The 16,434-nt window shown below is 44.2% G+C and overlaps 2 protein-coding genes across 2 annotated transcripts in view; both read right to left on the bottom strand.

The window, feature by feature from the left end:
• Window positions 1-1,201: 1,201 nt before the first annotated feature.
• Window positions 1,202-16,434, bottom strand: part of cttnbp2nlb (CTTNBP2 N-terminal like b) — a 69,294-nt gene continuing 54,061 nt past the window's right edge. The window contains exon 4 of the transcript XR_008082826.1: window positions 1,202-1,546. The gene's annotated coding sequence lies outside the window, so the exon portion shown is untranslated. The remainder of the gene's footprint in view (window positions 1,547-16,434) is intronic.
• On the bottom strand, window positions 2,255-14,583 carry apeh (acylaminoacyl-peptide hydrolase). The gene is made up of 24 exons (XM_035738085.1): window positions 14,565-14,583; window positions 13,029-13,133; window positions 12,081-12,210; window positions 11,867-11,993; window positions 11,701-11,788; window positions 11,327-11,402; window positions 10,617-10,708; window positions 10,390-10,467; window positions 10,151-10,288; window positions 9,856-9,947; window positions 9,716-9,756; window positions 9,520-9,641; window positions 9,344-9,404; window positions 9,146-9,243; window positions 8,994-9,045; window positions 8,770-8,858; window positions 8,448-8,586; window positions 8,188-8,271; window positions 7,878-7,958; window positions 6,154-6,242; window positions 4,273-4,463; window positions 3,649-3,751; window positions 3,384-3,490; window positions 2,255-2,976 (listed from the first exon to the last, which is right to left on the bottom strand). Exons 2-24 carry the CDS (start codon window positions 13,038-13,040, stop codon window positions 2,871-2,873), a joined length of 2,196 nt encoding a protein of 731 aa, XP_035593978.1. The 5' UTR covers window positions 13,041-13,133; window positions 14,565-14,583; the 3' UTR covers window positions 2,255-2,870.

Below are 16,434 nucleotides of genomic sequence, written 5' to 3'. Positions count from 1 at the left end.
GCACACAGACGGAAGCCATGATCCATGACAGTCCGCTTGGAGTTTGCCAAAAGACACCTAAAGGACTCTCAGACCATGAGAAACAAGATTCTCTGTTCTGATGAAACCAAGATTCAACTCTTTGGCCTGAATGCCAAGCGTCACATCTGGAGGAAACCTGACACCACCCCTACGGTGAAGCATGGTGGTGGCAGCATCATGCTGTGGGGATGTATTTCAGCGGCAGGGACTGGGAGACTAGTCAGGATCGTGGGGAAAGATGAAAGGAGAAATGTACAGAGAGATCCTTGATGAAAACCTGCTCCAGAGCTCTCAGGACCTCAGACTGGGACAAAGGTTCACCTTCCAACAGGACAACAAGCCTAAGCACAAAGCCAAGACAACGCAAGAGTGGCTTTGTGACAAGTCTCTGAATGCCCTTCAGTGGCCTAGCCAGAGCCCGGACTTGAACCTGATCAAACATCTCTGGAGAGACCAGAAAATAGCTGTGCAGCGACACTCCCCATCCAAAGTGACAGAGCTTGATAGGATCTGCAGAGAAGAATGGGAGAAACTCCCCAAATACAGGCTTGTAGCATCATACCCAAGAAGACTTAAGGCTGTAATCGCTGCCAAAGGCGCTTCAACAAAGTATTGAGTAAAGGGTCTGAATATTTATGTAAATGTGATATCAGTTATTGTAATACATATGCTAAAATAGATTTTAAAAAACGTTTTTTGCTTTGTCATTATGGGGTATTGTGTGTAGGTTGATGAGGGGAAAAAACTATTTTAGAACGAGACCGTAAATCCACACTGTCTTTCTCTCCTTGAGCAACAAACGGCCCACTCATCTCACCAGTGGGTCAGAAGTTTACATAAAGTTGACTGCCTTTTAACAGCTTGGAAAATTCCAGAAAATGATGTCATGGCTTTAGAAGCTTCTGATTTGAGTCAATTGGAGGTGTACCTGTAGAAGTATTTCAAGGCCTACCTTCAAACTCAGTGCCTCTTTGCTTGACATCATGGGAAAATCAAAAGTAATCAGCCAAGACCTTAAAAAAAAAATGTTAAGACCTCCACGAGTCTTGTTTCATCCTTGGGAGTAATTTCCAAACACCTGGAGGTACCACGTTCATCTGTACAAACAATAGTACGCAAGTATAAACACCATGGGACCGCGCAGCCATCATACCGCTCAGGAAGGAGACGCGTTCTGTCTCCTAGAGATTAACGTACTTTGGTGCGAAAAGTGCAAATCAATCCCAGAACAACAGCAAAGGACCTTGTGAAGATGCTGGAGGAAACAGGTACAAAAGTATCTATATCCACAGTAAAACGAGTCCTATATCAACATAACCTGAAAGGCCACTCAGCAAGGAAGAAGCCACTGCTCCAAAACCATCATAAAAAGGCCAGACTACGGTTTACAACTGCACATGGGGACAAAGAGTGTACTTTTTGGAGAAATGTCCTCTGGTCTGATGAAACCAAAATAGAACGGTTTGGCCATAATGACCATTGTTATGTTTGGAGGAAAAAGGGGGAGGCTTGCAAGCCGAAAAACCTCATCCCAACTGTGAAGCACAGGGGTGGCAGCATCATGTTGCGGGGGTGCTTTGCTGCAAGAGGGACTGGTACACTTCACAAAATAGATGGCATCATGAGGTAGGGAAATTATGTGGATATATTGAAGCAACATCTCAAGACATCAGTCAGGAAGTTAAAGCTTGAGCGCAAATGGGTCTTCCCAATGGACAATGACCCCAAGCATACTTCCAAAGTTGTGACAAAATGGCTTAAGGACAACAAAGTCAAGGTATTGGAGTGGCCATCACAAAACCCTGACCTCAATCCTTTAGAACATTTGTGGGCAGAACTGAAAATGCTTGTGCGAGCAAGGAGGCCTACAAACCTGACTCAGTTACACCAGCTCTGTCAAGAGGAATGGGACAAAATTCACCCAACTTATTGTAGGAAGCTTGTGGGAGGCTACCTGAAACGTTTGACCCAAGTTAAACAATTTAAAAGGCAATGCTACCAAATACTAACTGAGTGCATGTAAACTTCTGACCCACTGTGAATGTGATGAAAGAAATGAAAGCTGAAATAAATCGCTCTCTCTAATATTCTGACATTTCACATTCTTAAAATAAAGTGGTGATCCTAACTGACCTAAAACATGGAATTTTTACTAGGATTAAATGTCAGAAATTGTCAATTGTAAAAAACTGTAAACTTCCAACTTCAACTGTATAAAACAAAAAGAGAGATGTTTTATAGCCAAAACATGTTTTATTGATAGAATCATTAGAGAAAGAACCCTGGTTGTTACAATCAATATAAAGCATCTGCAACCCTGGAAAGCACCATCAGAATGAACGTAATGAGTAGAATGTGTAGTGGAGACCTTTCACCAGGTGTTACTGTTACTGGGTCCATAATGTTTAGCTCAAGTACTTTCGTTCTCTTCATATTATGATCACAACTTAGATGATGAAACTATACGGCTGTTTAGTATCTTTCTAAATAAAAAGGTATTCGATCATTTTTGAACGGCAGTACCCGTAGCCCTTGTTAAATCATAGGTGAAACCGTTTCATGGAGAAACATTGAAAATAAGGACTAGTGTTGCCAAATTACAGGCAAAATCAATGTGTTTCAACAGTTTCATATTTGATATAGGACAAGAACTTGCCATCATTCAGAAGGTGTAATTCCAAAGCTATAAACTGATGCAGATGATCTAATCACAGATGACTTAGTGCAGGTAGCCTACAGTACCCTCAACGCTTTGGCCTGACCCTCACGCCGTTATTATACAGATTAACATCCTGTTGTTAGCATGCTAGAGCTATCATAGGGTTAGCATGCTATCGCTAATGGTATCGTCACAGAGACAGGTGCCGGGTCATCCAGAGAGCGATGTTCATGAAGCCATCAGACTCCGCGTCAACCTTGGACAGGGAGTGGTTGTTCCCGGGGTACCATAGCAACCTGAAAGAAAGGCACCCAGGCGGAGTTAAGAAAGTAGGGTCAGCAATGCACTGCATGAAGTAAACAACAACATCGGGCTGACAAGAAAGACCAACTAGGAAAGACCATGGAAGCGTGAGGCTCTGTGTCGGTGCTGTGTCGGTGCTTTATAGGAGATTGAAGCTCACACATGCAAAGATACTGTGTAATCACTGAGTGTCAGTTTAAGACGGTATCTTTTTTTTTTTTTTTACAAATAGGAAGAGAAAAATCTGTCTTTGGCAAGCAACCCCATTAACTGGTTAGCTGTTGATTACCTTTACTTATCGCATACAAAGTACTTCACTGTCTTTATTCTGATATGTGACCACCACACCACTAAATACTACATTACCCAGCAGCCAACAGCACAAGGGCAGTCTACTCACCGCACTGGGACTTGTAGTGCCTTCAAGGCTCTGTAGTACTCAATCCCCTGCTTAGGGGGCACACGCTTATCATCCTCTCCCAGAGTCAGCAACACAGGAGTCTTCACCTGAATGGCGACAACAGTCACATACATTGTTACAGTCAACACACAGACACAAGGCACTGAAAAACAATGGTAGAGAGACAGCAAAGCTTTTTTCACCCGCATTGGATCAGTAAACAAACAGAATGTGAAACACACAGTCCGCTTGATAACACACACACCTGTTTGACATGTTTGATAGGAGACTTGTTTAACATCTGCTCCCAGACTGCAGGGTCGGGAAGGCAATCTGTACTGTAGTTATAGCCAGCCTCCACCATACACCTGAAACACACCTACATGTTGGATAACCACACCTTATAGAGAAAAGAGAACAAAAAACTAATCGTATGGATTCTATCATATCTAGTTTCCCTTCTGGTGGTTTGAATTACTGACTGCTTCCTCTCCCTACAGAGACAGACAGACGACACATCCCGGCAAGCCTACACAACCCCCTAAGACTGAAGTGCGTATGTCTCTCTCTGTATCCACCAACCTGAAAGTAAATGTCATGGATGTCAAGCCTATGTGGTAATAACTAAGGAGGGCTGGGATGATGTCCTGGCACTGAAACAAGACATGAAGCGGACCAAACTTCTTTAGGAAAACATCCCTGATGTTGGAAACATGTTGTCATCCAGAGTCACATGTATTTAGTTTCCAAGCTATAGCACACAATATTTTACATACAGCAGGTTTTTAAAGGATTTTTTTGCCATGGAAAATATACTGTGATACTGGTATCGTCCCTATGAGTTAGTGGATGTTTGTGTGGGCATGGTTGTGAGAAAGTGTGACTGTACCAGTCTGGGATGTCGGTGCTCCCAATCATTGAGGCCAGGTTGATGACGGGGTTCCGAGCCACGCAGGCCTTGTAGAACTCTGGGTACTGGCCAATTAGATGACAGGCCACGAATCCGCCGTGGGAACCCCCGGCAACCGCAACCTTCTGCTCGTCAAACGCCCCGCCCTTCAGAACACTCTCCACTGCAAACTAGAGCCAGAAACAACAGCATGATGAAAGAGAGGGAGGGTAGAGGGAGGGTGAGAGAAGTGAGAGAGAGAAGTGAGAGAAAGTACGCGGGAGGAAGCAGAGTGGTTTGAGAGGGGAGATGACAGAGACTACAAAAATACTGTGAAAATGAAACGTCAGTCAGACAGACTGATTCTAGGGCTGAATACTATAGACCAGGGATGCACAATATATCAGTGAACTTAGTGGAATCGGTCGATATTAGCTAAAACCGCCAACATCGGTATCAGCCGATGTCTAGTTTAACGCCGATGTGAAAAACCGATGTCAAAGCTGACGTGCATACCTATATAACGTAGGTAGATGACGTGCATACCTATATAACGTAGGTAGATGACGTGCATACCTATATATAACGTAGGTAGATGACGTGCATACCTATATAACGTAGGTAGATGACGTGCATACCTATATAACGTAGGTAGATGACGTGCATACCTATATATAACGTAGGTAGATGACGTGCATACCTATATAACGTAGGTAGATGACGTGCATACCTATATAACGTAGGTAGATGACGTGCATACCTATATAACGTAGGTAGATGACGTGCATACCTATATAACGTAGGTAGATGACGTGCATACCTATATAACGTAGGTAGATGACGTGCATACCTATATAACGTAGGTAGATGACGTGCATACCTATATAACGTAGGTAGATGACGTGCATACCTATATATATAACGTAGGTAGATGACCTGCATACCTATATAACGTAGGTAGATGACGTGCATACCTATATATAACGTAGGTAGATGACGTGCATACCTATATATAACGTAGGTAGATGACGTGCATACCTATATATAACGTAGGTAGATGACCTGCATACCTATATAACGTAGGTAGATGATGTGCATACCTATATAACGTAGGTAGATGACCTGCATACCTATATAACGTAGGTAGATGACCTGCATACCTATATAACGTAGGTAGATGATGTAATAACGCAGCGTAAAATGTTGTGCTGTACGTGCAACACAGCATTCCTAACCTAGCCCACAATGTCTGCTGTGTGGATTGAGCAGCCAACAAGTCAAGCAGTCATTTGAAATGGAATTCATTGCCCTTGACAATCAACCGATTTCAGTCTTGGGTGATTGTTGGCGTTCTCGCCGACTGGTCGAGCACCAGTACACACAACCAAGTGCGCCATTTTTCCCCAGATGTTGCCCTACCGGAGTTGCACAGTAATAGCGTCAATGCTATTAGCTTCACGACTGACATTTGGACCAGCGACGTCAGCCCCATGAGCATGACGAGTCTGACAGAACAGTGGGTCGACGAGGATTTCGTACTGAGGAAAGCCGTATTGCCCAAGAATGTGCTGGTTCTCATAACGCTGCTGTCATTTCAATGGCATTTGAGAACATGTTGGAAACATGAACACACTCCTGGCTCCATTTGAACAACTGACTGGAGAAAGAAGCTCATCAACTGTGTCTGCAGCAGACGTGATGCCCTCTGTCATGGCATTGAAACGGTCAACAAAACTGCAGACACAGGCTGTGAACAAGCGAGTCGGTGGCATTCACTCTTTACTGTGTCGGCCAGAAATGTAATATCGGTTCATCACTACTATAGACTATTAAGCCACACAGTGGTCTGAAAAGACTGTGGTGTAACTCATGTTTCTGTACCTGAACATCCTTGACGTCTTGAGTGCCCACATTACCAGGTAGAGAGAGGATACTGTCCTGGCCGTAGCCTATAGAGCCACGGTAGTTCACTGAAAGGACACAAGTGAGGTACAAGTGAACATTTCAACCCCCCCAACAGCTTCCCCTGTTGTCACTAATCTTGCTCAAACAGAAATGTTTTTTGTTCGAATGGAGCTATTTGGAAGTCACTCTCAGAAAATGATTTTGAGGTAGGGTGGCATTTCTCCTTCAGCCCCACTCTCCCCTACACACTCAGATTGCAGAGCGGTAACGTGCTTAACGATGCCGACGCTGTAAAAATTCCCTCCCTATGGCTCTTATAACTTGAATGTGCCTCAAGAGGAATATTTCTCTCACAGAACACACAACAAGCAGACTAGGTAAATAGATAAACTATTCTATGAGGTTGTCAGATTGATTTGATTCATTACTTGTTGTGCTTGCAGAGGAAAAGTAAATGTGCACTGTTGTAGCATCTTCAACGTGCACCTCGGCAGAAATATGTTTTCACGGTTCATATGTTTTGGGTGTGGCGGCCATGATTTGGCCATGGCGTAGCGTGACGACTGCAATGGAAAGACTGTTACCATGTCCATGTTAAAACACCATAATAATCTACGTCTGTGATCCCTGTCAGCAACACTGACTACCTGCTCCTGTAGCTAGTTTCCTGGATTCAACACACTGGCTCGGTGTAGACAATATGTGTGGGGGAAAAGGCTGTCAATCAGAACGTCTGTGTATACCACCCTGATGCAGTACAAAATCAGAACGTCTGTGTATACCACCCTGATGCAGTACAAAATCAGAACGTCTGTGTATACCACCCTGATGCAGTACAAAATCAGAACGTCTGTGTATACCACCCTGATGCAGTGTATACCACCCTGATGCAGTACAAAATCAGAACGTCTGTGTATACCACCCTGATGCAGTACAAAATCAGAACGTCTGTGTATACCACCCTGATGCAGTACAAAATCAGAACGCCTGTGTATACCACCCTGATGCAGTACAAAATCAGAACGTCTGTGTATACCACCCTGATGCAGTACAAAATCAGAACGTCTGTGTATACCACCCTGATGCAGTACAAAATCAGAACGTCTGTGTATACCACCCTGATGCAGTACAAAATCAGAACGTCTGTGTATACCACCCTGATGCAGTACAAAATCAGAACGTCTGTGTATACCACCCTGATGCAGTACAAAATCAGAACGTCTGTGTATACCACCCTGATGCAGTACAAAATCAGAACGTCTGTGTATACCACCCTGATGCAGTACAAAATCAGAACGTCTGTGTATACCACCCTGATGCAGTACAAAATTCGAACAAATAAACAAACAAAAAAGACATTGAGTGCGGACCCAACTTTAATAATCGTCCTGTGGCTTGGTGATAACTCCCCTAACCAATCCCACTGGGCACAGACACCAGTTCCACATCTAGTTTTGATTTACATTTGATTGAGTTGTCTACTAACGTGAATCCAATTTGATCTAAACAAAAAAAATGACCAACTCATTGGTTCAACAAAAAAAACAATGAGACAAAAACATGAAATTCCTTCACATTGATGAGTTTTTGCAAAAGCCAATCAGTTTCCCACAATGATTCAACATCTCCACATTGTTTCCACGTCAAGATGTTCAATCTGTTATGCAAATAGAGACATAATAAACCATAGCTCTACTCACCCAGTAGGATAGCAAAGCCCATCCTGCACAGCACTGAGGAGGACAGCAGCCAGTCTGCTACAATCACAGAGTGAGGACCACCTGAGAGAGAGACAGAGAGAGAATGTAGCTACACACTCACACACAAACACAACAAGCTCCGGGGTGAAGTTTCCCCTAGGTACAGATCTAGGATCAGCTTCCCTTCCCCCAACCATAACCGTTAAGAGGGGGAAATTCCAAACTGACCCAAGATCAGCATCTATGAGCAACTTCACCCTACTCCCCACAACCAAGCAGGGGCACACACACTATAAGGTGTGTAACTTACCATGTGGGGTGACTATGAGTGGCAGTTTCACTCCCTCCTTCACATTCTCTGGTTTCAGCAGGAGGGCGTCAAAGTCCAGACCAGCTACATAACAAGGATAATATTACATCTAATTTGATTTGTCACACACACACACACGTTTAGAAGATGTTAATGTAGGTGTAGCGAAATGCTTGTGGATTCAGACACATAGGAGAGGATTTACTGATAATTGACATGCTAGAGAGAAAAAGTCCAACTGTCAGAGTGGATGTTCTTACGGTATTGGCTGTTGTCCTGCTCTGGGGGCGGGGTGAAGTTGAGGATCTGCCAATCGATATCTGGCTGGGTCTGAGAGTCCTCCAGCACGACCCAGTCCACCTCCTCACGAGAACCACCCAGTGGCAGGAAGCCCACCCTCTAGCCACAGAAAATTAGGTAATTAATAACAAAACAATAGACAATGGGCATTAAGCAGACATTACTATAAACGACTCATCCAAAGCAAGACATTTCAATAATGTGTCTATTTTACTGCAAAGCATTGTCAAGTAAAACATAACGTTTATGGAGTATGTATATGTGTGGGTGTGTCTACATTACCAGGCTGGGGGGGCAGTTAGGGGAAGACCAGCTGACCACCATCAGGTTTCTCTCGATGGTCAGTAATGACCAGCTGCCCCCTGGAGACTCTACAGGGGAACACAACCACAACAGCGTTAGGACGTCAGTCAGAATGTTAGAACAGCAACAACAGCTTTACAACTCAGAGACTGTATTTGTCAGTGGACTGACTAGGGGGCAGGGGACTGTGTGACCCCACTCACTTGATGTCAGAGAGGTGACGCTCCCTGTGGTCGTTTCCACCAACAGCAGATCCTACAGGAGACAAAACATGTCAATATGATTGGATTGCGGCCATACATATGGCATAATTAATTCTGCTAATTATCTCTGATAAGTGTCTAGGGGTGGTTACCTTGCGGCTGCCCTGTGGACAGGAGACCAGGATGCGCTGGCTGTCAGCTGACCAGCACAGAGGAGACAGGGACGAGCTGTAGATCCCGGCAAAGCCATCTTGAACACACAAACAGTTAGGATAAACATAATACACTCGCAAAGTGCCTGTAATTATATGAACAAATTCTACTTTACAAAAAAATAAAGGTTTCCTTACCCTCCCTGGGTCTCTTTACCACATCCACAACCACAGAGGTCCTCTTGGTGTACCAGTCATACTGTAACACACAGACAACTCAACACATGAGCTATATTCCAACAGTATTCAAATCATTTCTCTAATTGGGAACAGTTGGATATGTTTTCGTCTTTCTTGCTCACTCACTCACTCACCATGCAAAGCCTGCTACACTGCTGGTGAGGTCCGTAGACAGCACACTCCAGGTAGATAATCCTGCACTGGTCTGGGCTGAGCTTGGGGGAACACACAGCACTGGAGCCTGATGAAAGCTGCTCTGAGAGAGAGAAACACAAACAGACTTCTAGAAAACACTATGGTCATGTATAGCTCAGAGTGAAATACACTTACCACACTGTCCCCCAGTCAGGTCAACATAGAACAAGGAGGACCTGAATTAGAAAACACAGAGAGAGAGTGAGAGGCCTTTACTGGATTTAAGAGCTGCTACTTATAACCACCACTCTGATCTGACCAATCACAGTGCTCACCTGCGGTTGGGCGAGTATTTGAGGCCCAGTCTGAAGGGCTCATGCCACCAGCCCACGAACACCACGCCTGTGTCACTCGGAGCCCAAAACGCCTGGGGACACAAGTTATAACACTGGTACAGCACATATATACATTGCAACACACACACACAGAAATGGCACCCAGCAACACACACACACACACACACACACACACACACACACACACACACACACACACACACACACACACACACACACACACACACACACACACACACACACACACACACACACACACACACAGAGTACTGACCTGGCCTGGCGAGATGTTATCTGGGACTCCCTCTAGCACAGAGACGTTGCTACCCTCGATGTCCAACACACACAGCACAGGAGAACTCTTACTGACCAAGGTCTCCCCCCAGTCTTCGTAAAACACAAACTGCTCCCCCTGCAGGACGGGAGGAGCAAACACAGTATGGTGAACCAAGACGTTTTAGTTAAAAGCAGGGGGTCAGTCAATGGAACAGTTTATCACTGGATCCTCCTTACCTTTGTGGTCTCCTCCTCCTTGCCCATTTTCACCCCTTCCTCTTCATCAGCAAGAGAACAGGACTCAGGAGACACTGACTGTATAGTAGAGATGGAAGGGGTTAACAAATAGACCAAGTGAGGAAATCGCTAACACATTTTGCAGTGAAGTTCATTAGCACTGCATTGTGAAAGTGCATTGTGCTCATATTTAAACTTTAGGTGTGTGTGTGTTTTGAAGGCCAGACCTGGAAGAAGGACTCTGCCTTGAGTCTCTTTCTCTCAGCCACATACAGCAAGTGAGTTTCAGAGTGGGACCACACCAGGCAGCCAAACTGGTCTGGGAACAGATATAAATGAACAGGTGGGTCAACCAAAGAATGTGCCTGATATATTTTGGTGTTAAGGCCTTCCCACGCTGTACGTCAGATTCAGTATTTTATAACTATTACATGTCACACTGTGCGATGTTACCAAATTATTATATTGCCAACAACCTGGCCATATTGTACGATTTGCTTCAGTTCCCTCATCACATTCTGTGATTGGCTTGCAAGGCTACGTAGGCTGATGTAGGCTACGCTAACTGCAGCGGTGGATTTGACCGGAGCATGTGCCAGCACCAGTAGGGCATGCCTCCCTCTATGTTTATGGGCGAGTGAAGAGAGTTCAGAAAAGCAAAGTATGCATCTTAGAAATAACTCACACAAACTTTATATGTCCGAACTCCAAATCAAATCGGCTTCCTAAGAATAACAGTTGCTGTGGTATTATTTTGATTCAGCGATTTTCCCCGAGGCGTGTACATTTTGTCTGGGGCGGCCAAATCCTGGCATAAGACGGCACAAATGGTGCAGTCTGTTCGGGTCTTCAGGGAAAACAACAGTTTATTGTGTGCCAGTAACAGAAGAACTTCAGGAAGTCTCTCATATACAGAGACATTACATTGGTGTCTCACCGTCTTCATAGACCTTGCCATGTTTCTTCAGGGCTGTCAGGTTGATGCTCTTCACTTTGATGTTCTTACTCCAGATCTGAGGGGTCACCGAATGGTTGAGGGGTCAAAGGGAAAAGAGGGTCAGCTGTCAATCAAAATGAGTGAAAGAGGTTTAGGATATAAATGCAGGGGGGTTGCCCCAACATAGGCACTTATCCAAGGTCAGTTGTGCAGACAGATGGAGAGACAGAGAGAGAGACAGAGAGAGACAGAGAGAGAGAAAGAGAGAGATAGGAGACAGAGAGGAAGAGCGAGACAGATAGGAGAGAGAGAGAGGGAGAGATGGATAGGAGACAGATAGAGACAGATAGAGAGACAGATCGAGAGACCCTCACCTCCAGAAACTGTTTGTCCTCTCCTTTGATGATGCTCTCTCTCACCACCGCTTTCATGTCTCCTGATGGAGAGTCTTTACTCAGCAACCTGACACAGAGAAAACACTAAATCAACTACACACACACAGAACACACTCATGCGTCAAACTGTCAAATGTCCACATACTCTCCCTTGATCTCTGTGCAGTTCCCTGAGGGTCCAGAGTAGACCACAGACTTGTCGTCGTGAAACACAATGTACTGCCGACAGAACTTGACATTCTCGTTCCTCTCCAGATCCCGCTGACTCCATTCTAGGGGACACGGAATAAAAGGCATGAAAACCCACACAGACCGACGAACAGGGAGACACAGACAGACCGACAGACAGACACACACACCTGTGTAGATGTTGCTGTATTTTCCTCCATACTGCGATGTTATGACTGGCCCTACGTCAGCTCGGGTCAAGGAGGGAAACAGGCTCAACTCCCGGTAGAGTTTGGAGATGTCTTCCGGATTAGTCATTACCTTTCCACACACAACAGATGAGGAACTTGCACATCGAGTCAGGGATAAACAATGTCTCACAACCCGCATTGATGAGGTCATCTTTTACTGATTGTCTCTCTTGACCCTGGACTGAGACAGAGGTAGACTGGCTTGTTTACTAATTGCAATAGTCAGTGCAGCATGCAATTCCTCTGTCTCACTACATAAGCAACAATGAAATCATTATTAACACTGACAGGCTTTGTGACAAAACAAAATCCAAGGTTATCTAACTCAGGAATATGACTCTTTTCGGTTACTGGTTAGTAAGTTCAGTAGCTATACAGTTGGCTGGCTAGCTAATACTTTAAAAAAATAACAGCCTCCTATCACTCCCTAGTGAAAACGAATATTATTATAGTTTTAAATGATTGTTTGTTTAGTTGAGCACGCTATATTCAACATAACTAGAGTTGCTTACTTGACTGACCAGGAAGTGCTTTCTGCGCGTCACCATAAGAAAGCTACCAGATAGCTAAACCGATGACTGCCTAATGCTACACCACAGACATTATAGCCCGTATCTCTGCCTACACTAGCTGGAAAATAAATAGTTAGCATTTCAAATGCACTACACTAGCTGGAAAGAAAGATAGCGAACATACGTTAGCTACTTAAATTAGCTAGCTAACTAACTAACGTTCGTACATAATGGGAAGTTGGACAAGCAAGTAGCTAGGTTAGCAAGGTAGTACATAATGGGAAGTTGGACAAGCAAGTAGCTAGCTTTGTGTAAAAGCTCACATTAAATTGAAATAAACTGGAATTTAACACACTGATAGCTATTTAAAAGTTACCTGAGACTCCATCGCGACTCTGACTGATCAACAGCTCTGCGTGTGGTCTCGTTTTCTCTGTGTTGTTAGGCAGGGTACACCAGGGTTGCCATGTCATAGGTTTTCCTGTAAATTGGGATAATTTGACAATGACTGCGTTGGATGGGAGCGGATCACTTTTGTCCAGTCGGTCACCGCGTTTCAGTGTGTTGCATTTTGGCAGTGGTGGAAAATGTACACAATTGTCATTCTTGAGTAAAAGTATAAATACCTTAATAGAAAGTCACTGAAGTAAAAGTGGAAGTAACCCAGTAAAATACTACTTGAGTAAAAGTCTAAAAGTATTTGGTTCGAAATATATTAAGTATCAAAAGTAAAAGTGTAAATCATTTCAAATTCCTTATATTAAGCAAAACAGATGGCACCTTTTTCTTGTTTTTAACATTTACAGATAGCCAGGGGCACTCTCCAACACTCAGACATAATTTACAGATAACCAGGGGCACTCTCCAACACTCAGACATAATTTACAGATAACCAGGGGCACTCTCCAACACTCAGACATAATTTACAGATAACCAGGGGCACTCTCCAACACTCAGACATAATTTACAGATAACCAGGGGCACTCTCCAACACTCAGACATAATTTACAGATAGCCAGGGGCACTCTCCAACACTCAGACATAATTTACAGATAACCAGGGGCACTCTCCAACACTCAGACATAATTTACAGATAACCAGGGGCACTCTCCAACACTCAGACATAATTTACAGATAGCCAGGGGCACTCTCCAACACTCAGACATAATTTACAGATAACCAGGGGCACTCTCCAACACTCAGACATAATTTACAGATAGCCAGGGGCACTCTCCAACACTCAGACATAATTTACAGATAGCCAGGGGCACTCTCCAACACTCAGACATAATCTACACATAACCAGGGGCACTCTCCAACACTCAGACATAATTTACAGATAGCCAGTGGCACTCTCCAACACTCAGACATAATTTACAGATAGCCAGGGGCACTCTCCAACACTCAGACATAATTTACAGATAGCCAGGGGCACTCTCCAACACTCAGACATAATTTACAGATAGCCAGGGGCACTCTCCAACACTCAGACATAATCTACAGATAACCAGGGGCACTCTCCAACACTCAGACATAATTTACAGATAGCCAGGGGCACTCTCCAACACTCAGACATAATCTACACATAACCAGGGGCACTCTCCAACACTCAAGACATCATTTATAAAAGATGCATGTGTTTAGTAAATCTGCAAGTTCAGAGGCAGTAGGGATGGCCAGGGACATTCTCTTGTTAATAAGTGTGTGAAATTGACCATTTTCCTGTCCTGCTAAGCATTCAAAAAATACCTTTGTGTGTCAGGGAAAATGTAGGTAGTAAAAAGTACGTTATTTTCTTTAGGAATGGATTGAAGTAAAAGTTGCTTAAAACATAAATAGTAAAGTACAGATCCCCCCCCCCCAAAAAAAATAAATAAATAAATAAATAAACCGAATTAAATAGTAGTTTTACTTAAGTACTTTACACCACTGCATTTTGGGGATACAGATTTTCGTTCTTCCGCCTACATAACGACAGCTTGAACTTTCAAAAATCATGTGATCAAAGGTCATGAAGTTTTGACTACAAGTTTCTGCAGTGGCTCTTCATCAACTTCATCCTGCAGCTGTAGCGGACATGAGTCGGTCACGATCCCGTGATAAGGTAGCCCGCCTTCGAACTTCACAATCAGTGTCTGCCCTCAGCCTAAGAGAGCATTTCCTCTTTGTCACGTCGGTTGCGCCCGTGCGAGATTTAGGTTCATATCCTGCGTGTTACACATAATGTGGGAGTGTCTATTGTGAACCAATCTTTAGTGTTTTTGTTTGACCCACACGAACGTGACCAAAGAAAGACATGACTACAACCGGAACCAACATTGATATTTGAGGCGCTCTCCCTGATTATACATACATACATATATGATTTTAGTTTGTGAGTGTATGATATGGTTGTTGGATACATGTATATTTCGAAATCATATATATTTTTTAAACACTGCCATCTGAGTTTGGCTGTTGGACGACCAAATTAGTGTCCTTCTTTCGGCGATCGCAGATGCACCTCCCCAGAGTTGAATCCTCAACTTTCGTCTTCAGTTGGTTTCTTCAGCCTTACCACTTAAAACAAGCCCATTGAGACACACCTATTCAGGGTTGCCAGGTCAAGTTCAGTTTCTACAAAATGACTAAAAACTCGCCCAAAACCCCTGAAAACTAGCCCAATTTTTTTTAATTTACATTACATTTAAGTAATTTAGCAGACGCTCTTATCCAGAGCGACTTACAAATTGGTGCATTCACCTTATGACATCCAGTGGAACAGCCACTTTACAAGGTGAGAAGGATTACTTTATCCTATCCTAGGTATTCCTTAAAGAGGTGGGACAAACTCCCTCACGACGCCAGGACAGCGGAGTCAATCACCACCTTCCGGAGACACCTGAAACCCCACCTCTTTAAGGAATACCTAGGATAGGATAAGTAATCCTTCTCACCCCCCCCTTTTAAGATTTAGATGCACTATTGTAAAGTGATTGTTCCACTGGATCTCATAAGGTGAATGCACCAATTTGTAAGTCGCTCTGGATAAGAGCGTCTGCTAAAGGACTTAAATGTAATGTAAATATTTCAGGTGTCTCCGGAAGGTGGTGATTGACTCCGCTGTCCTGGCGTCGTGAGGGAGTTTGTTCCACCATTGGGGGGCCAGAGCAGCGAACAGTTTTGACTGGGCTGAGCGGGAACTGTACTTCCTCAGTGGTAGGGAGGCGAGCAGGCCAGAGGTGGATGAACGCAGTGCCCTTGTTTGGGTGTAGGGCCTGATCAGAGCCTGGAGGTACTGAGGTGCCGTTCCCCTCACAGCTCCGTAGGCAAGCACCATGGTCTTGTAGCGGATGCGAGCTTCAACTGGAAGCCAGTGGAGAGATCGGAGGAGCGGGGTGACGTGAGAGAACTTGGGAAGGTTGAACACCAGACGGGCTGCGGCGTTCTGGATGAGTTGTAGGGGTTTAGTGGCACAGGCAGGGAGCCCAGCCAACAGCGAGTTGCAGTAATCCAGACGGGAGATGGCAAGTGCCTGGATTAGGCCCTGCACCTCTTCCTGTGTGAGGCAGGGTCGTACTCTGCGGATGTTTCATAGCAAAAGAGTTGCCCTATCTATACAATGAACCCATGTTTCCTTAGCGTTATCGAGCCAATTAAGAATATCATAGTAATGACACGAGGAACAAAATTCAGGTTAACCTCAAAATAATAATTATTGCAAGCTATGAGATAATAAAGGCATTTGAATATGTGGCAAGAGAAAAGATCATTCTCCCTTATTAAACTTGGCAGATAATTTT

Source organism: Oncorhynchus keta, chromosome 27 (assembly GCF_023373465.1).
Source record: "Oncorhynchus keta strain PuntledgeMale-10-30-2019 chromosome 27, Oket_V2, whole genome shotgun sequence".
Classification (NCBI taxonomy): Eukaryota; Metazoa; Chordata; class Actinopteri; order Salmoniformes; family Salmonidae; genus Oncorhynchus; species Oncorhynchus keta.
This window is presented reverse-complemented; position numbering and strand designations above follow the sequence as displayed.

What these genes read in the sequence shown, in the direction of transcription:
- apeh (XM_035738085.1), bottom strand. An exon ending in AGTGTAGCAGGCTTTGCATG is followed by an intron (nt 9,405 to 9,519) that starts GTGAGTGAGTGA and finishes TGTGTGTTACAG; the next exon opens with TATGACTGGTACACCAAGAG. An exon ending in AGCACCGACATCCCAGACTG is followed by an intron (nt 3,752 to 4,272) that starts GTACAGTCACAC and finishes GGTGTGTTTCAG; the next exon opens with GTGTATGGTGGAGGCTGGCT.